General features: G+C 53.2%; 1 protein-coding gene across 1 annotated transcript in view; it reads right to left on the minus strand.

The window, feature by feature from the left end:
- Positions 1-2,599: 2,599 nt before the first annotated feature.
- Positions 2,600-14,425, minus strand: part of ANKH (ANKH inorganic pyrophosphate transport regulator) — a 127,599-nt gene continuing 115,773 nt past the window's right edge. The window contains exons 9-12 of the mRNA XM_004761211.2: positions 9,724-9,853; positions 7,025-7,148; positions 6,317-6,416; positions 2,600-4,652 (exon numbers count right to left, since the gene is read on the minus strand). Coding sequence (XP_004761268.1) covers positions 4,539-4,652; positions 6,317-6,416; positions 7,025-7,148; positions 9,724-9,853 — 468 coding nt within the window. The 3' untranslated portion in view covers positions 2,600-4,538. The remainder of the gene's footprint in view (positions 4,653-6,316; positions 6,417-7,024; positions 7,149-9,723; positions 9,854-14,425) is intronic.

Genomic DNA, 14,425 nt, shown 5'->3' on the forward strand with positions numbered 1-14,425 from the left:
GTGAAGCAGAGGGAAAAACATTTGGGCATCACCGGGACTTGGCAAGAGTGACTTAAAAACAACGCGGTGACCAAGCAGCCCACCTCCCCGTGGTCTGCTTCGCCCAGGCTGCTGACAGCTCCAGCCTCCCTCGTGGGAGGAAAGTCAACTCAGAATGTCCCCTCTCGACTGTTTTCCCCTTTCGAGATCAGACAGTAAGACACACACACCGCTTTTCTGACCTCTGAGTGGAGTTGGGGTTATTTGGATTACATAATAAGATCTCTCTCACTTTGAACATTAGCCCAGTGAATTTGAGACCTTAAAAGGTCTTTTCAAGGACAAGTGACAGGGCCTTTTGGTACATTTGTCTCTGGATTTCTTCTACATCCTGTTTTATGTGTGGTTTGATCAGCTGATGGATCGTGTGATGTTTTGCTCCTTCAAATGACAGAAATAGAGACTCAGAATAACCACACGGAGAAGCCTCTCGAATGTTTACCAAACACATTGCTCAAAAACATGCTTTTCCACGGTTCACATGCTTTTTATGAAAGAGCAGCGGGAGGGTGGGCGTGGGGAGCCACGGGTATCACGGAACTGACCACACGTGGACCGCAGAGGTCTCCAGGCTACAAGGGGCCGTGTCTGCCGAAGCCCCGCCCGCCGACAAGAGGGGCCAGACCTCAAACACAAAAAGCCCCTTTTGCTGGGCTGTGCCTCGCTTTGTTTGGAAACTTCATTCCTATTTTTAGGGGTCAGCTCACCTGCAAAATAAGAGGCCAGAAGTCACAGCTCCTTAGAACGCAACAGCCCATGCTGTCCTGTGCATGGGTGTGCTTAGAGATTCATGGAAGTAGAAAGATTTTTAAATATAAGAACATATTTTTCAAGGTCATGTCATTGAATAACAAGACTATGAATACTTTTTCTCTTGCAACACAGCCTCTTGGGCTCTCCCACTTCAATCTGAATTAAGGAAAGAGACTGGTCAGAAAACTACTAAGTCTTCAAACCATTTTGTTTCTAGACACTAAGAGTATCAAAAAAAAAAAAAGTTACTCTCCCCCCTTTTCTCCCGTAAGAAAAAAATCCCAAATGTGGAGCAATTAGGGTAGGGAGCTGTTGAGTTTTTTTTCACTTGTTACTTTACACTATCTTTGAGGAACTTTTGTCACACTTGGGAAATGTAATGACTATTCCAACCCCAAGAGAGATCCAGAAAAGGCCGCCCATGAGGACTGCAGAGCTGGACCCTCGCTGGGAAGTGCTTTGGGGTTTGGAGAACTTTCAACCAGTTGGAGCTTGACTCTGGTGGAGCCCCTTTCTGGGCCTCCCTCTTCGTGGGCCCTGCCCTCTGCACCTCCCAAAGCTATTTATTGGTAGGACGCAAAGAATGAAAAAGTATTTGCTACCATACCAAAGCTGTCGGTGGCCCCACCCCGTATATCCTAAACAACACCGAAAGCTATTCTTTCTGAGGGTATCAGCCATTCATGGACATCTCCAAAGCCAAGCCACGTGCTCAGGCCGAGCCCATGAAACAAACGCAGAACAAGAAGACCTTTGGGAGAAGGCGGACCCAACACAGGCAGCAAGGGGCCATGCCTGGCTTCCACCCCGTTTTGTAAACCAGTGCCCACCCTATGCCCAGATGAAAGAATCCCAGTCAGGCGAGAGGTTCTGGCCAGTAGGCAAACCTCTCAACAGGCCCCTGAGCCTCAGCCCAACAGGTCGAGCCCCATCATGACTTTCCTGCAGCGAGTCTCGCCTGGTTCTTTCCCCTCACGGCTCGGGCATCCGATGCCCCGGGCCAGCAAGCTCCGAGTGGAACAGAGCACACGACACCTCCGTGCGTTGAAGGACCTGGCTTATGACTCTCAAAAAAAGCAAGGAGGCCTCTGTCCTGGAAAACCTTCAGTATAGAAAGACTGCTTCGAGCTGCCCCAACTCACTTCTCAGCGTTTGAAAACGACTTTGTGCCCCTGTCGTTTCAGGTTATATTTGTCTGCAAGGATCACCCAACACGGAGAAAGTCACGCTTGGTCTTTTTACAGTCCTTGACCTGTGACTTTCCCAGGCACCACGCCCTTCTAATTATACCTGTCCGCTAAGTCGCTGGCAAGGAAAAAGAAACCAGTGTTGGGGAAATCTGGGTTTTTTGGCCAGCAAAGTCAAAGGTGAGGCCCTCCTTACTCTGAAAAGTGGGATGGAGCCGTGTCGTGTGCCCCTCCCCCTTCCGACCGCCTTTCCCATCTGAGGGCGCCAACACTGTGTCCTGCCTTAGAAGCTAAGGCGTGCGTGGTAGGCCACGAATGAAGTTAGCCCACGTGGAGGAACTGTGTGAGGGACGGCGTGCTTCAAGGCGGAAGGTATTGGACACGTCCCGCACGAGGTCTGTCACCATGGTCCGGGTGTGGGGTGGCTTCCCGTGTTCTCTGAGACAGTGGCCACCTATTTATGGCCCGTTCATCACCGACGGTGTCTCTGAGGTTCTAGCGGCACCTTCTAGTTGTGTAATGAAGGCTCTCTAGCTGAGCTTTCCCTGACTTAGGAAGAGATGGCTTTTTCAGTTTGATCTTCACGTTCTAGCCCCACAAGCATGAGATAGTCACACATGTTAAAAAATACTGCTGTTTAATTTTCTAGTCATGTACTTTTAAAAAGCTGATACAATTAGACATTTTTTTCCCCATCTTCTCAGATCTGCCCCTGAAACCAGCCGAGAGCTCCCCATCTTAATTCCCAGCACTCAGCTATATGGAGGAAAAGTCTCTCAGAGGAAGCACATGAAAATCTGTCCCCATGGTGGACACACCCAAGGTCACTTGATGTCCGGAAATGTGAATGCAGCCCTGTGATGTTCATGGCTGACTTTATGCCCTTACATTCTTTTTTTTTTTTTTAAATGAGGAACAATATGATTACACAGCACTGAAAACAATAAACACAAAAGGCTTGCCTTTTTCTTCCTTTTTTTCTTTTCTGCCCCTTCCAGTGTATATTTCCATTCCCACTGTTGTCTATGCCAGCTGACCTATTTATACCCCTGCCACCCACAATGAAAAATAGTTCTCTCCTCATTTATTGAGCCTTACATTTATATACAAATGACAGACTCTGTAAAACTGCTGTAAATAAAATACAATGTTCATCGATACAATACGTATCAACTGCAGGTCTGTGGAGCACACAAGCAATCACCGTATTGTATTAGAGACATTTTATTGAAAATGCGAAAATAGGAAATGTATTATAGCCTAAAATAAATTACATAACATATACAGTATATATTTATATCTTTAAAATATTTTTGTGTTTAGGTTCTTTCCGTCTAGGAATTTTGACTAAATCAAGAATTTAGTGAACTGTGTCCATAATTTTTTAAAGAAAAAACCCGCTTTCCAAAACTTAGAAAAATATACTGCACTAAATGGATCTCAAATGTGTCATTTCAGGGAATATCACATAGTGACTTAGCTATCGCTTAGAAAATGTCTTGCTTTATCGTGTGGCGTGAAATTACCTGTCCCGCGTGGTTATGACTAAGAGCAGCGGAACCAGGTAATGAATCTACTTCGAAAGTTACGATACAGCAACCTGGCATTAGAATGCTAGATTATGACTTAAAGCTTCCGTTCACTTTTTTAAAAACTAAGAATGTGAAGTTAGAACGCTCCGTTTCACTTGCTCTAGCGCCATCTTCAGGAAAGGTGAGTGAAAAACAAGCCTTCGGGGAAAGTCATGCCTGAGGATGCTGACGTTTGGAGATGCGCAGTCCTGACAACTTAAAAAAAGTTAGCTCATGTATGTACACGGCGGGACCTGAAAGGTGGGAGCTCGCTCAAACCTAGGAAAATGCCGGTGAGATGCTCTCGTTCAGTCCGCTACGCCCCTGGCGGCCCGAACCTTCCCACGGGAGGGCAGGCCTGGCCGTCCGTCCGTCCGGCCGCGCAGCCCGTTCACAAAGGCACCGGTCAGTGTGAACGGCCAGGCCGGCCGCCGCCCGTCGCGGACACTCTGCATGGGGGCGGGGGCCGTTGGTGGCCGCAGGTCGTGCGGGGTGGAAGGCCTCCGGGGCCGCGTCTCTCCGCACAGCCGTGTTCCCAGGAAGCCAGCCAGAGGGAGCCGAGCTGTAGCGTGTGGATTCGGAAGAGAGATGCGGAGGGACAGGGTCCAGGCCGGCCCTGGGCGGGGGTGGACGAGGGCGCCGCTGGCACAGCCGCAGTCCTTTGGTTCCGAGTGGAGATTGTCCGAGGGAGGAGGAGGAGACACGCTGTTCTAGAGGCAGCGGCGCCTTCGGGATTTCGGGGGAAGCGGGGCGTGAACTCATTGTTCTGTTCGCGGGCAGGAGGCGATGGCAGAGTCCGCTGTTCGGGTCCCCGCAGCCGAGTGGGCGCACCCCCTATGCCGCCGAGTCTCCGTGAGACCTTCATGGCGAGGCCTCTTCCCTGACCCAAACCCAAACCCCCAGCAGAAGCAAGCAAGCACGCCGGGAGAGGAGAAGTCGCTGCGCTGCCCCCTCGGCTGCCCTGCTGTCCCCGCGTCCCGCTCGCTCCCTAGTCGTTCTCCTCTCGCATTTCCACCACTTCGGTCCCCTCCTCTGCCGGCGGGATGTCTGTCATGGCCGAGTCCTCCCCTTCGGCCGCTGTCTCGTTCTCCATCTTCTTTTTCTAAACCCAAGAAGACTCATGAGTGTGGGGCTGGGACAGGGACGTGTCACTGCAGAGCCACGAGCGGGCAGCGGCTGCCTCGCTGCAGACCTGGGTCCCGGTTCTGGTTGGGGTGACGTCCCCGAGGCTGCATCTGATTCGCATATTCCTTTCTGTCTGGTTACTCGGGGGGCCCAGCGCTGTGCTAGACACTTTGGGGGTTCCTGGCTGCCTCCCCCACGCCCAGAGAGCACAGGCAGCTGATGGGGACCTGCCTCTGCACACCCCCCCCCCCAATGGTGGCAGCACCTGGCGAGCCACATGCAGACTGTGCTCCCTGGGGATGAGCTTGGGCCTCTCCCCCCAGGCCACCCCAGGTCCGTGTGTCTCTCCCACTCTGCTGGCTGGCTGTCCCAATTCCTGGTGACTGCGCTGCCATTCTGCCTGCCTTGCAGTAAATACCTCTCTGTGCCCTGACCTCTTCTCCTTGGGGATCAGGTTCTCCAGCGCCGCCCCCCGACCCAACCTGCCATTCTTGGCTCACTGGAGACCCTGTCATTATCGACAGCCTTGTATCACTGACAGGGCAGCTACAAGGACACCGTTCTCCACCTCTTGCCACTGCCCGCCGCCCCCCCTTCCAGGCCCCTGTCCCTACAGCCCACGGGCCTGCTTGTCTCCTCTCCCTTCTCATCAGCTTGAATGAAATGCTCAGCAGCTATAATCACTTCTGTGCCCTGTGCCTCTTTCGTTTCATCTCATTTGTAGGTAAAACCCTGGTCTTGGTTGGGTCCAAATCTCTGCCAAGTTCAGCCCTCGCCACCCAGCTGCCGTGGCTGGGGTGTCGCACTGGGGAGCCCGGAGATCTGTCCTCGGCCCCTTCCCTACCCTCCCCCCAGCCACTCCCTGGCTAATCCTCTCCCTCCTGCTCCCTAAGCAGTCATAACCGTAGGACTGTATCCCCAAACAGCCAGGTAGCCCTGCAGGATAAACGAATTACGTGCCAGAGTATGGTGTGTGTGTGTGTGTGTGTGTGTGTTCACGCTCGTGTGCGCGGTGAGGAGCTGAGAAGACTTCCTGAAGGGCCAGGAGATCTGGGGTTGAAGAGGGTAAGGGATGTGCAGGGGCAGTCGGGGAGGGCATCCTGACCAGCCAACATCGGCTAGACCGGTCCTCCCTCCGCAATCAGTCCGAGTTTATAAGGACTTAGAGGACGGACAGTTTCAGCATTTTCTCACATGGTCAAAGCATTACTTAGTTTCTACAGTTTGTAGTTCTCCTGAGGAAACACTAGGATGCGGGACTGTAGCCATTCTCCGCCGTCTCTCCTGAGCAGTTGGGCCGCCTTTTGAGACAAGGCGGGTGTCAGGAAAAAATCCACGTAATAGTTGTAAGGAATAACCCACAAACAGCACACTAAGGTGTCCCCTTGCTATTGAACCTGACCTAGGACTGAGCAACTCTGGCCACGAGGGTCCCTCACACGCAGGAGGGGCCCCGAGTTCTGGTGAGCAGCGTGGGTCTAGCTGGGGAGGGCTGTGTGTCTGTGACTGTGGGCTCCCGCCCCCCCCCCCCCCCCCGCCGCGGCTGCCTCCTGCCGTGGGCCCTCAGGGGGCCACTCAGGGGCCCCTGCACCTGGGGAGGCTCCACGCCAGCACAGGTGTGCGGGTCTGGGGCAGGCTCACCTGTTTCCGATAGACGTAGCACGCGGCTATGGCGACCATGGTGGATTCTCCCACGAACCCCGCCAGGAGGGAGCCCACGCCCAGAGTGGCTCCGTGTACCCTGGGGATGAGAACACAAAGGCCACTGGTCTGTTAAAGCCGTGCCGAGGCACAGGGAGAGCGGAAACCCAGCGGAAGCCCAGGAAAGGTGCAGACAAGAGAGGAGCCAACTGCCCCCCAGCTCTGCGGGTAAGGGCTGCACCTGATACACCCCCCCACATGGGGAGGGGACCTGGAGCTCCGAGGTGAGCTGTCCCCCACTTCCCGTCCAGGTCTTGGCCCCACACTGCTGGCTGGGCTGTGGGCCATGTCCCTCTCACTCGTGAGCCCACAGCCCTTCCTGCCCTCGTCTCTGTACAGAGGCGGGAGCTCTGAGGGCGGGGGTCACGATGTCCTTCCTCCTCTGTGTTGCCCCTGCCCGCCCCTGCCGCCCGTAGCAGGTGCTCACTGAATAGGGTGTATGGGCTTGACCCCGAAAGGACGCTTCTAGAATGTTGCTGAGCTACCCTCCACCTACTGTCCGGGCAGAGAAAAGGTGTCACGATGCATTTCTAATTCTGGGTGTGCCTGGGGATGGGACATGAAGGTCAGAAGAGGCAGAAGGACCCTCGGCCCCGCGCCCCTCCCCCCGCCAGCCTCATACCCCCCCTGCCCCCGCCCAAGACATACCCCAGGTAAGGCAGGACCACGAGGCTGGTGATGAGGACAATGATCCGCAGCACGGAGCTGGGGGCCAGCACGAAGGTCTTCTTCAGAGTCATCAGCCACCCGGTGAGATGCGCCCTCACAGTGACTGAGGGGACACCAGAGGTCTGGTCAGCCATGCCTTGCTTCTCCGAGTCCTCAAGCTCTCCCCCGTGCCTCGCCAGCACACCCGAGCTCGTGGGCCCGGCAAGGCGGACCCAGCCTTGCTGCTGCAGCGCTGGGCTGGCCACCGCATCTTCCAGCCAGGGCTCCTGCCCCTGCTCCCGGGCCCGTGGCAGCCCCGTCCCTGTGGGCTCCCACCTCACTGCAGCCCTTAGCTTCCAGACAGACGGCTGCCGGCAGCTGCCCTTCTCCACGGTGCCTGCCGTCCGTCTTGGGCGGGACCCCGCCTGGCTCTGGGACGGGACCCCGCCTGGCCCTGGGACGGTCCTGGTCTCCCTGCCCCTGCCGCAGCCCCCACCCCGCCCCAGCCTGGCCTCAAGCTCTGATCTCTCCTCTTCAGAAGAGAAAACACAGAGAAAAGCCACACTTTGCCGGAGGTCCAGCTGGACTGTGGGTGAGGAGGGAAGCGGGACCAGAAGGCCCGTCCTCCTGGGGGTGGGGGGACGTGGAGACTAGAGCGGGGAGAGGGAACGATGGGGCTTCCCTAGCTCCTTCCCAGGCAGCCCGACCGCTGGCACCCTGCTCATCTCCGCTCCTTCCCCAACGGCCGCCCCGCCTCTGTCACTACTCACAGGGGCCTCGCCCGGCATTCCCTACAGGCTGCCTGTCCACCCCGGGAAGTGTGGGGGCAGAACGGGGTGCCCGGCCCCGGCACGGACGAGGGCTCTGGGCGCAGACACGCCTGTCAGGAGGAAGTGCCTGGATGATCAGACCTGATCTGCAACCACCGCAGGGGCTGTTGGAAGCTGTGGCTTAGTCCTCCCAGGGTAGCAAAGCCAGGCAGAGTCCCGGGGTAAAAATGCACGCCCAGGGGACATTCGGAGGAAGACACTCTTGTCTTCCGTCTCTGCGAGGCCCTGCCGGCCCGGGTGGAAGCCTTGTGTTTATGAGGCGCAGACACACACTTGGGCTTGGGCGAGGCAGAGGGTGGGGCCCCCGCTGGAAGGCTCCCCCGCTTGGCCTGAACCCTGCCGGCTGCAGACAGGTGGGACGTGACGGCTGGCCCGGCGCCCTCCGTGTGACAGAGACAGAAGGGAGTCCAGAGACTAAAAACCAGTCCAGTCCCAGGAGGATTTGTCTGGGACCCCCATCCCCCAACCAACTGAATGCGGGGAAGGAGCAGCGCATGCCTTCATCGCCAGCAGGGGGCAGCCTTGCTCCGGGGGGGTCACCCTCCACGGAGTGGCTTGCCTGGTGTCCCCTTGACAAAGACCAGACACCACCCCGTGGCCACAATCTTCCACACCTCCGTTTCTTCCACAGCTGGGAAGGTGACACCTGAGAGCCCAGCCTCCAGAAAGGCTCGCGTCCAAGAGCAGGGGAGGGGTGGGCTCTGACCCAGTGCAGGGATGGCACAGTGGCCCTGGCCTCCTCTAGCTCTGCGGCCCATTTCTTTCTTTCTTTCTTTCTTTCTTCCTTTCTTTCTTTCTTTTTTTAAAGATTTTATCTGCGGCCCATTTCTTAACTGTGGCTTTGTCCCTTCTGCCTTCTCAGCTGAATGGTTTAGTGGATTATTTGGACATTAATTTTTTTTTAAGATTTTAAGTCATCTCTACATCCACCATGGGACTCGAACTCACAACCCTGAGATCAAGAATGGCAAGTTCTTCTGTCTGAGCCAGCCAGGCACCCCTGGGCAATACGTTTTTGGAATAAATAATGACATGCACTTGGTATAGAACTGAAAAGGGAGGGAATGTAATACAGAGGTCTTTCTCCCAGGCCTGACTCCCCAGCCCCTGGTCCTGCTTTCCAGAGGAAATCACGGGTACCAGTTTGGTGAACTGCTTCCAGGAACAGTAAGCGGACACCCAAGCACTTACCATGGACTTGACACACACATGGACAAGCATGTGTGGTATGATTGTTACAGAAAAAGCAGCATGCTAATCAACAATTCTGCAGCCTGCTTTTCTCATTTAATAAGGAACAGCCTCACCCCTGTATAGTAAACCGCCTCCTACAGAATCAGCCTGGGAATTTTCAGCCTGGCTTATTTTTGACTACGGACATTTTTCTCTCTGGCCATATGCCGTCTGGCCTCAGCCTGGCCTCCAGAGCCTTAAGTCCAGCAGTGTTCTTTGTATATCTGCAGGTTTTAGCAGCCTTTCTGCCTTTTTGTTTATGTTATTTTTTAAATAGCATATTATAAAACTGACTTTGGAGCATACAGATCTAAGAATTTTAACACACGCACAGATCTGTGTAGCCATCGCCACGACCAGGGCACGGAACAGTTCCACGGCCCCCCTAAACTCACGCTGTCCCTTTGGGTGTGCTTTCTTTTTACCATGTCTGCGACCTTGTCCTTGAAGGAACAAATCATGTCTGTCCGATGTGCTTCTCGACCTCCAGCCCGCTGGAGGACACGTTTGCCCCTTTGCGATCCACTGTGACCTTTTACCGTTTCGGTTTGGGACATCATCGCAAACATTCCCAAAGAAAGAAGACCTCATCGGGCACACGGTTAGGAATTTTCCTTTCCTTCTGTCTGTGCTTACCGGGAACCGGGAAGAAGGAGAAGATGCGCAGGGGAACGACGCAGAGCTCTGCAAAGGCGAAGTCCACGCCGATGATGTCGATCAGAATCTTCTCAGAAACGTTGGGCGTCCAGAACATCACGAAACAGAGCTGGGGGCAGAAAGGACAGGCAGCGAGGTCATCAGTAGGAGCGTCCATGAGTGAACCCACGTCGAAGCCGGTGTCTCGTGACCCCGCGGAGTTGGAGGGGCCAGCCCATCAGTCCTCCAGCGGCCGCCCTCCTGCCTTGTTCTCACCTTCGACACTAGCCCCGCCCATTTGGCACAGGTGCCCCCAAGGGACCCCTGGAGGGACCCCTGTAGCGGGTGGGTGGCGGGCTAGTGAGGGAGACCAGCTGCTCTCACTGAAGGCGTAACTAGATCGCTAAGCGGCCCGATGAAGCCAGGGTGAGCGTGCTGTGTCATGGGATTTTTATGGCTTTCTCCCAAGACTGAGAAGTGACCCGAAAGCATCTGGCACCCACATCTGCATGCGCAGGGCCACCCCGAATCAGCGCATCTAATGGAAAAGGAAACAGTGAGACTAACACTGATGATGGGTTTGGGATCTTTTCAAGGTCTGGTTTAGAGAATGAGAGGCAGCAGCCACAGAATGTGCACCTTTGGAGAGCAGGCAGGCAAGGAGTGCACGGATTTCACAGAACCCCTCCCCCACAAAACGGCAGGGGGTAGGGGTGGGGACTGAGTTGTCTCCAGCCCTTCCAGCCTCCCCCTGTCAGGAAATGTTGGCAAGAGGCCCTTCTGGAAGTGATGTGAGGGCGGGGCCAATAGCAGGCTGGTGGAAAGTCTAGTTAGTGAGCAGCTTGGGCACAGTTGCGTCTGCACAGCTGGTGAGTGTGGCCCTGACCTTGGGAGGGCCCTGGAATGTCATCTCTCTGGTGTAGGACAGTTGCTGCCCAGAAACAGGGAATTAAGGGAAGGATGACGTCAAAGGTCCTGTCTTTTCCTCTGATCAGCTCCCGGAACGCAGGAAACCAGCTGCATCCCTCCCGGGGAGAAGATCCAGGATTCTGGAGGCTGGAGGATGCTGGTGAGGCAGCACCCCCTCCCGTGCCGGACTGGCCACCACGAGGCCCACACGGGGGATCGGCGACCTCCACATGTGCATGGCTGCGGGTCGGCTTCTGATGCCCCCACCAGTGAGGAGATAAGCAGGGATCACCGGGCTTCACGGAAGCTCTCTAAGCTGAAGAGGCTCAAACGGGGGGAAAAAACTGGGGGGAAACAGAGAGAAAGCAGAGAGGCAGAGAGATGGACACACCCACGCGTTCGCATGCTCTCTCTCTCTCTCTCTCTCTCTCTCACACACACACACACACAGGAAGGGGGAGAGAGAGGAAAGTCTCCCCCACTGATATTCTCAGAGTGATAGAAGATCCTGCACCCGTGATGTGAGGCCCAAATGGAAATGTTATTTAAAAAAGACATTTAAAGATCAAGAAAGTACTTCTGACAATTAGAAAGATTAAATCAGAAATAAGAAAATTCACAAAATGACAGTAAGATAAAGTTGAAGAAATCTACAACAAAGATGGAGCTGGACAAAGATACGGGAAGAACAGCAGAATGGGCTTGAAGAATATAAATCAAAAACCCATCGCGGAGCCCCAACATTCAAATCATACACGTTCCAGAAAGAACAGTGAAAATCCGAGAGCTGAACCACACAACTCTGAAGACCTTCGTGGGGTCCATCAGTGGACACAGCATCATGGATGAATGAAGACCCCCCAGTAGAGCACACGCAATGCTGGAGGCAGAGACAGGAAGATTCTAGGAGCTCCCAGAGGAGCTAGAAAGCTCACACTGAGAGAAGACACGGAGCAGTAAGTTCGGGGGGGAAACGTTTCTATCCTAGAACTCAGAATCAATCAATCATGTTGGAAGAAAGACATCTCCACATGTTCAAGGCCTCAAAGAATTTCCTTCCCACACAACATTTTTTCAAGAAGCCACAGGGGTATCCGCTGCCAGAGCAAGGGGGGAGTCATGGATGAAGAAAAAGATACAGGATTGATCTCCAGAAAAAGTCCTGGGGAATCCCTGGGATGGGGTCAGGGAAGACCTCAGAAGGGCCGAGAACAGGCCCAGAGGTCAGCAGATTTGCACTGGCCGGAGGAGGAGACCCAGTGAGGAAAATGGTGAAAGTCCAGGAAAAACTACAATTTTTTTTTTTAGAAAAGTAGGGAATCAGAGCTCGGCTGTCTAGAGTTTGCTACAGTTAGAACTCATCGAAAGAGCTGGGGGGCGGCAGGAAGCTTTGGCAGTACAAGAGGGAGTGCTCAGGCCAGGGGAAAGGCTGTTGGTAACAATCCTCAGAGAACTGACTTTTGAACCTTCGTGTGTGCATGATTGACAATCCCGGAATTAAAACTTGTAATAACAGAACTTTGGGAGAGAATGCTAACCACCTGCCAAGTTCACCAAATATTTTCTCTCCCTTTCTTCAGGAGCAAGTGACTCTCTTTAAAATGAAAGTGAATACGTTCAAATGAATCACAATCATAAAAACAGAACACTGACATTTCAGAATACCCTCTCCTTTAGTCTTTGGGCAAATTAAGTTTCATGGAATTAGGCTGGTCTCATTACCTATGTTGTCCTGAAGTATTTTCTCAAATACCTTGGAAGATCTATTATAAATATGTGCACCTTATAAATGTAATGGACATTTTATTCTATTAGTGCATTCTTCAGCATCTGGAAAGAATATTCCATTGCTTTTCAAAAGTGACAGTTGTACAATCATTCAACCCTCCTGCCTAATGCCAATTCTCACACCCCGTTTTTGACACGAAGGGAAAAGTACTTCCTTACGTCCAGCAACCCAGAGCTCCGAGAATTTATTACCTAGAGTCCCGGACAAGTGGCCTTGTCATCTTTTCCCACGGCAAAGCTGCCAGCCTGAAATGCTGAGATGCACGCCTATAGCTCGGGGAGGGGGCAGGTGGAGAGAGGGAGGCAATTTCATGCAATTATAACTTCAAAATGACACTGAGCACAGGGCTGGGACACCATTCATTTCCCTGATGAAGAGACGGATCATCTGTCCTTCCAAATATTTTCCATTGCAGCAAAGCCGTAAAGATTAAGAAAAGTGAGCATCACCTCAAGTCTGGACTTGCTTTGTGCCTTAGGAGCTGGGGAGGGCAAGTCATCCTGGGTTTTCCTGGTTGGGGGGAGATACCTCGGGCATATTCTCCTAAAAACGTAGGCTTCCAGGAGAATTGCTGGCATGCTGTATTTCTACTCTAGCCTGCGGTTTTCTGTGAGATAATGCTGCACGTTGCAATCTCTCTGTGTTTTGTAAGTCACCATAAAGTCGCTGCTAGGTTTCAACAAACCCAGGAAAAAGGCGGGTGTGACCACATGTCCGAGACGGTGGGACAAGGTAGCGTCTGCGGCCAAGGCAGGTAAACCCTCCCCTGCTTCTCCACACGGATAATGTTTGTCTGGAAGATTTCACTGCCTTTGATGAGATTATCAGTAAACTGTTGAAGGAGGGAGTACAATCTGAGGACACAGCAACAGCCAGCGGGTCCCTGTCATCCGACACGTTTATACTCATCTCAGCCTGGACAGGGTCACCGTGCTGGTCCCTTGCAAACCAGACGGTAAGGTTTAGTGGGTCGCTAATAGATCCTCTGGGAGAGCGGCTGGATATTTCACTTCCAAAATCCACGATTTTGACTTGGACCCACGGAGCGACTCCGGTCTCCATCTGGTCTCCATCCGTGCCAAGGACCCCTTAAAGGTCCCCATTAAGGCCACATGCTGCCAAGGTGCCTCTCTGGAGCTTTCAGTCACATACACGAGAGCCTAGACTGGCTCTTCTAGAACAAGGAAGCTGGAAGCCATCAGTCTGGTCTGGGGCTTTAGCAATCCCAGGTAACGATTCAAAGAGAAGGAAAACTGCCTGTCTCGATGCTACCTTTCTTTTCTCCCCCAAATTTCTTCTTCTTCTTCTTTTTTTTTTTTTAAGATTTTTTTGTACATTCATTTGAGAGAGAGACAGAGGGAGCCTAAGCAGGGGTAGAGGCAGAGGGAGAGGGAGACAGACTCTCCAGCGAGCCAGGAACCTGACATGGGGCTCGATCCCAGGACCAGAGGTCATGACTTCAGCCGAAGGCAGACGCCCAACCATCTGAGCCACCAGGTGCCCTTCCCCCCCAAATTTCTAAACACAGTCCCTTTGCCTTTGCTGTGCTTCCAGCTGCCTTCCAGCAAGCTCCTGAGAAAGTCACTATTCCCTGCATCGCCGGAATACGTGCGACTTAGAAGTAGGCGTGGCATTGGTTAAAAGCGGCCATCAATAGCGATCTGCCTGTCATTTTCCTCTTAGAATAACAACCAGATCACCTCTGACCAGCCTGTTTCCGAAAACAAGAAGCTTCAGAAGTTAACAAAGAACGTTTCAGGAAAAGTGTCATTCTAATGAGTTGCCCAGAGGTGGCTTCCCTGGGAACAAGCCTTCCCAGTTGACCATGACATGCCGTGTTCCTCAAATATTTGCAGAGCCTAATGACATTGACTTTTCCAAACCAGAACACAAACCTAATAAACTATGGACAATGAACAGAATTTATTCTCCTTGGAGCAGGTGTGTGGTTGGCTTTTTTCCCCCCTGCAGAGCTTGCTGTCAATATTATCTCATTAGGAAGTA

This window comes from Mustela putorius, unplaced genomic scaffold (genome assembly GCF_011764305.1).
Source record: "Mustela putorius furo isolate JIRA1106 unplaced genomic scaffold, ASM1176430v1.1 tig00000589_pilon_pilon_pilon, whole genome shotgun sequence".
In the NCBI taxonomy this organism is placed as follows: Eukaryota; Metazoa; Chordata; class Mammalia; order Carnivora; family Mustelidae; genus Mustela; species Mustela putorius.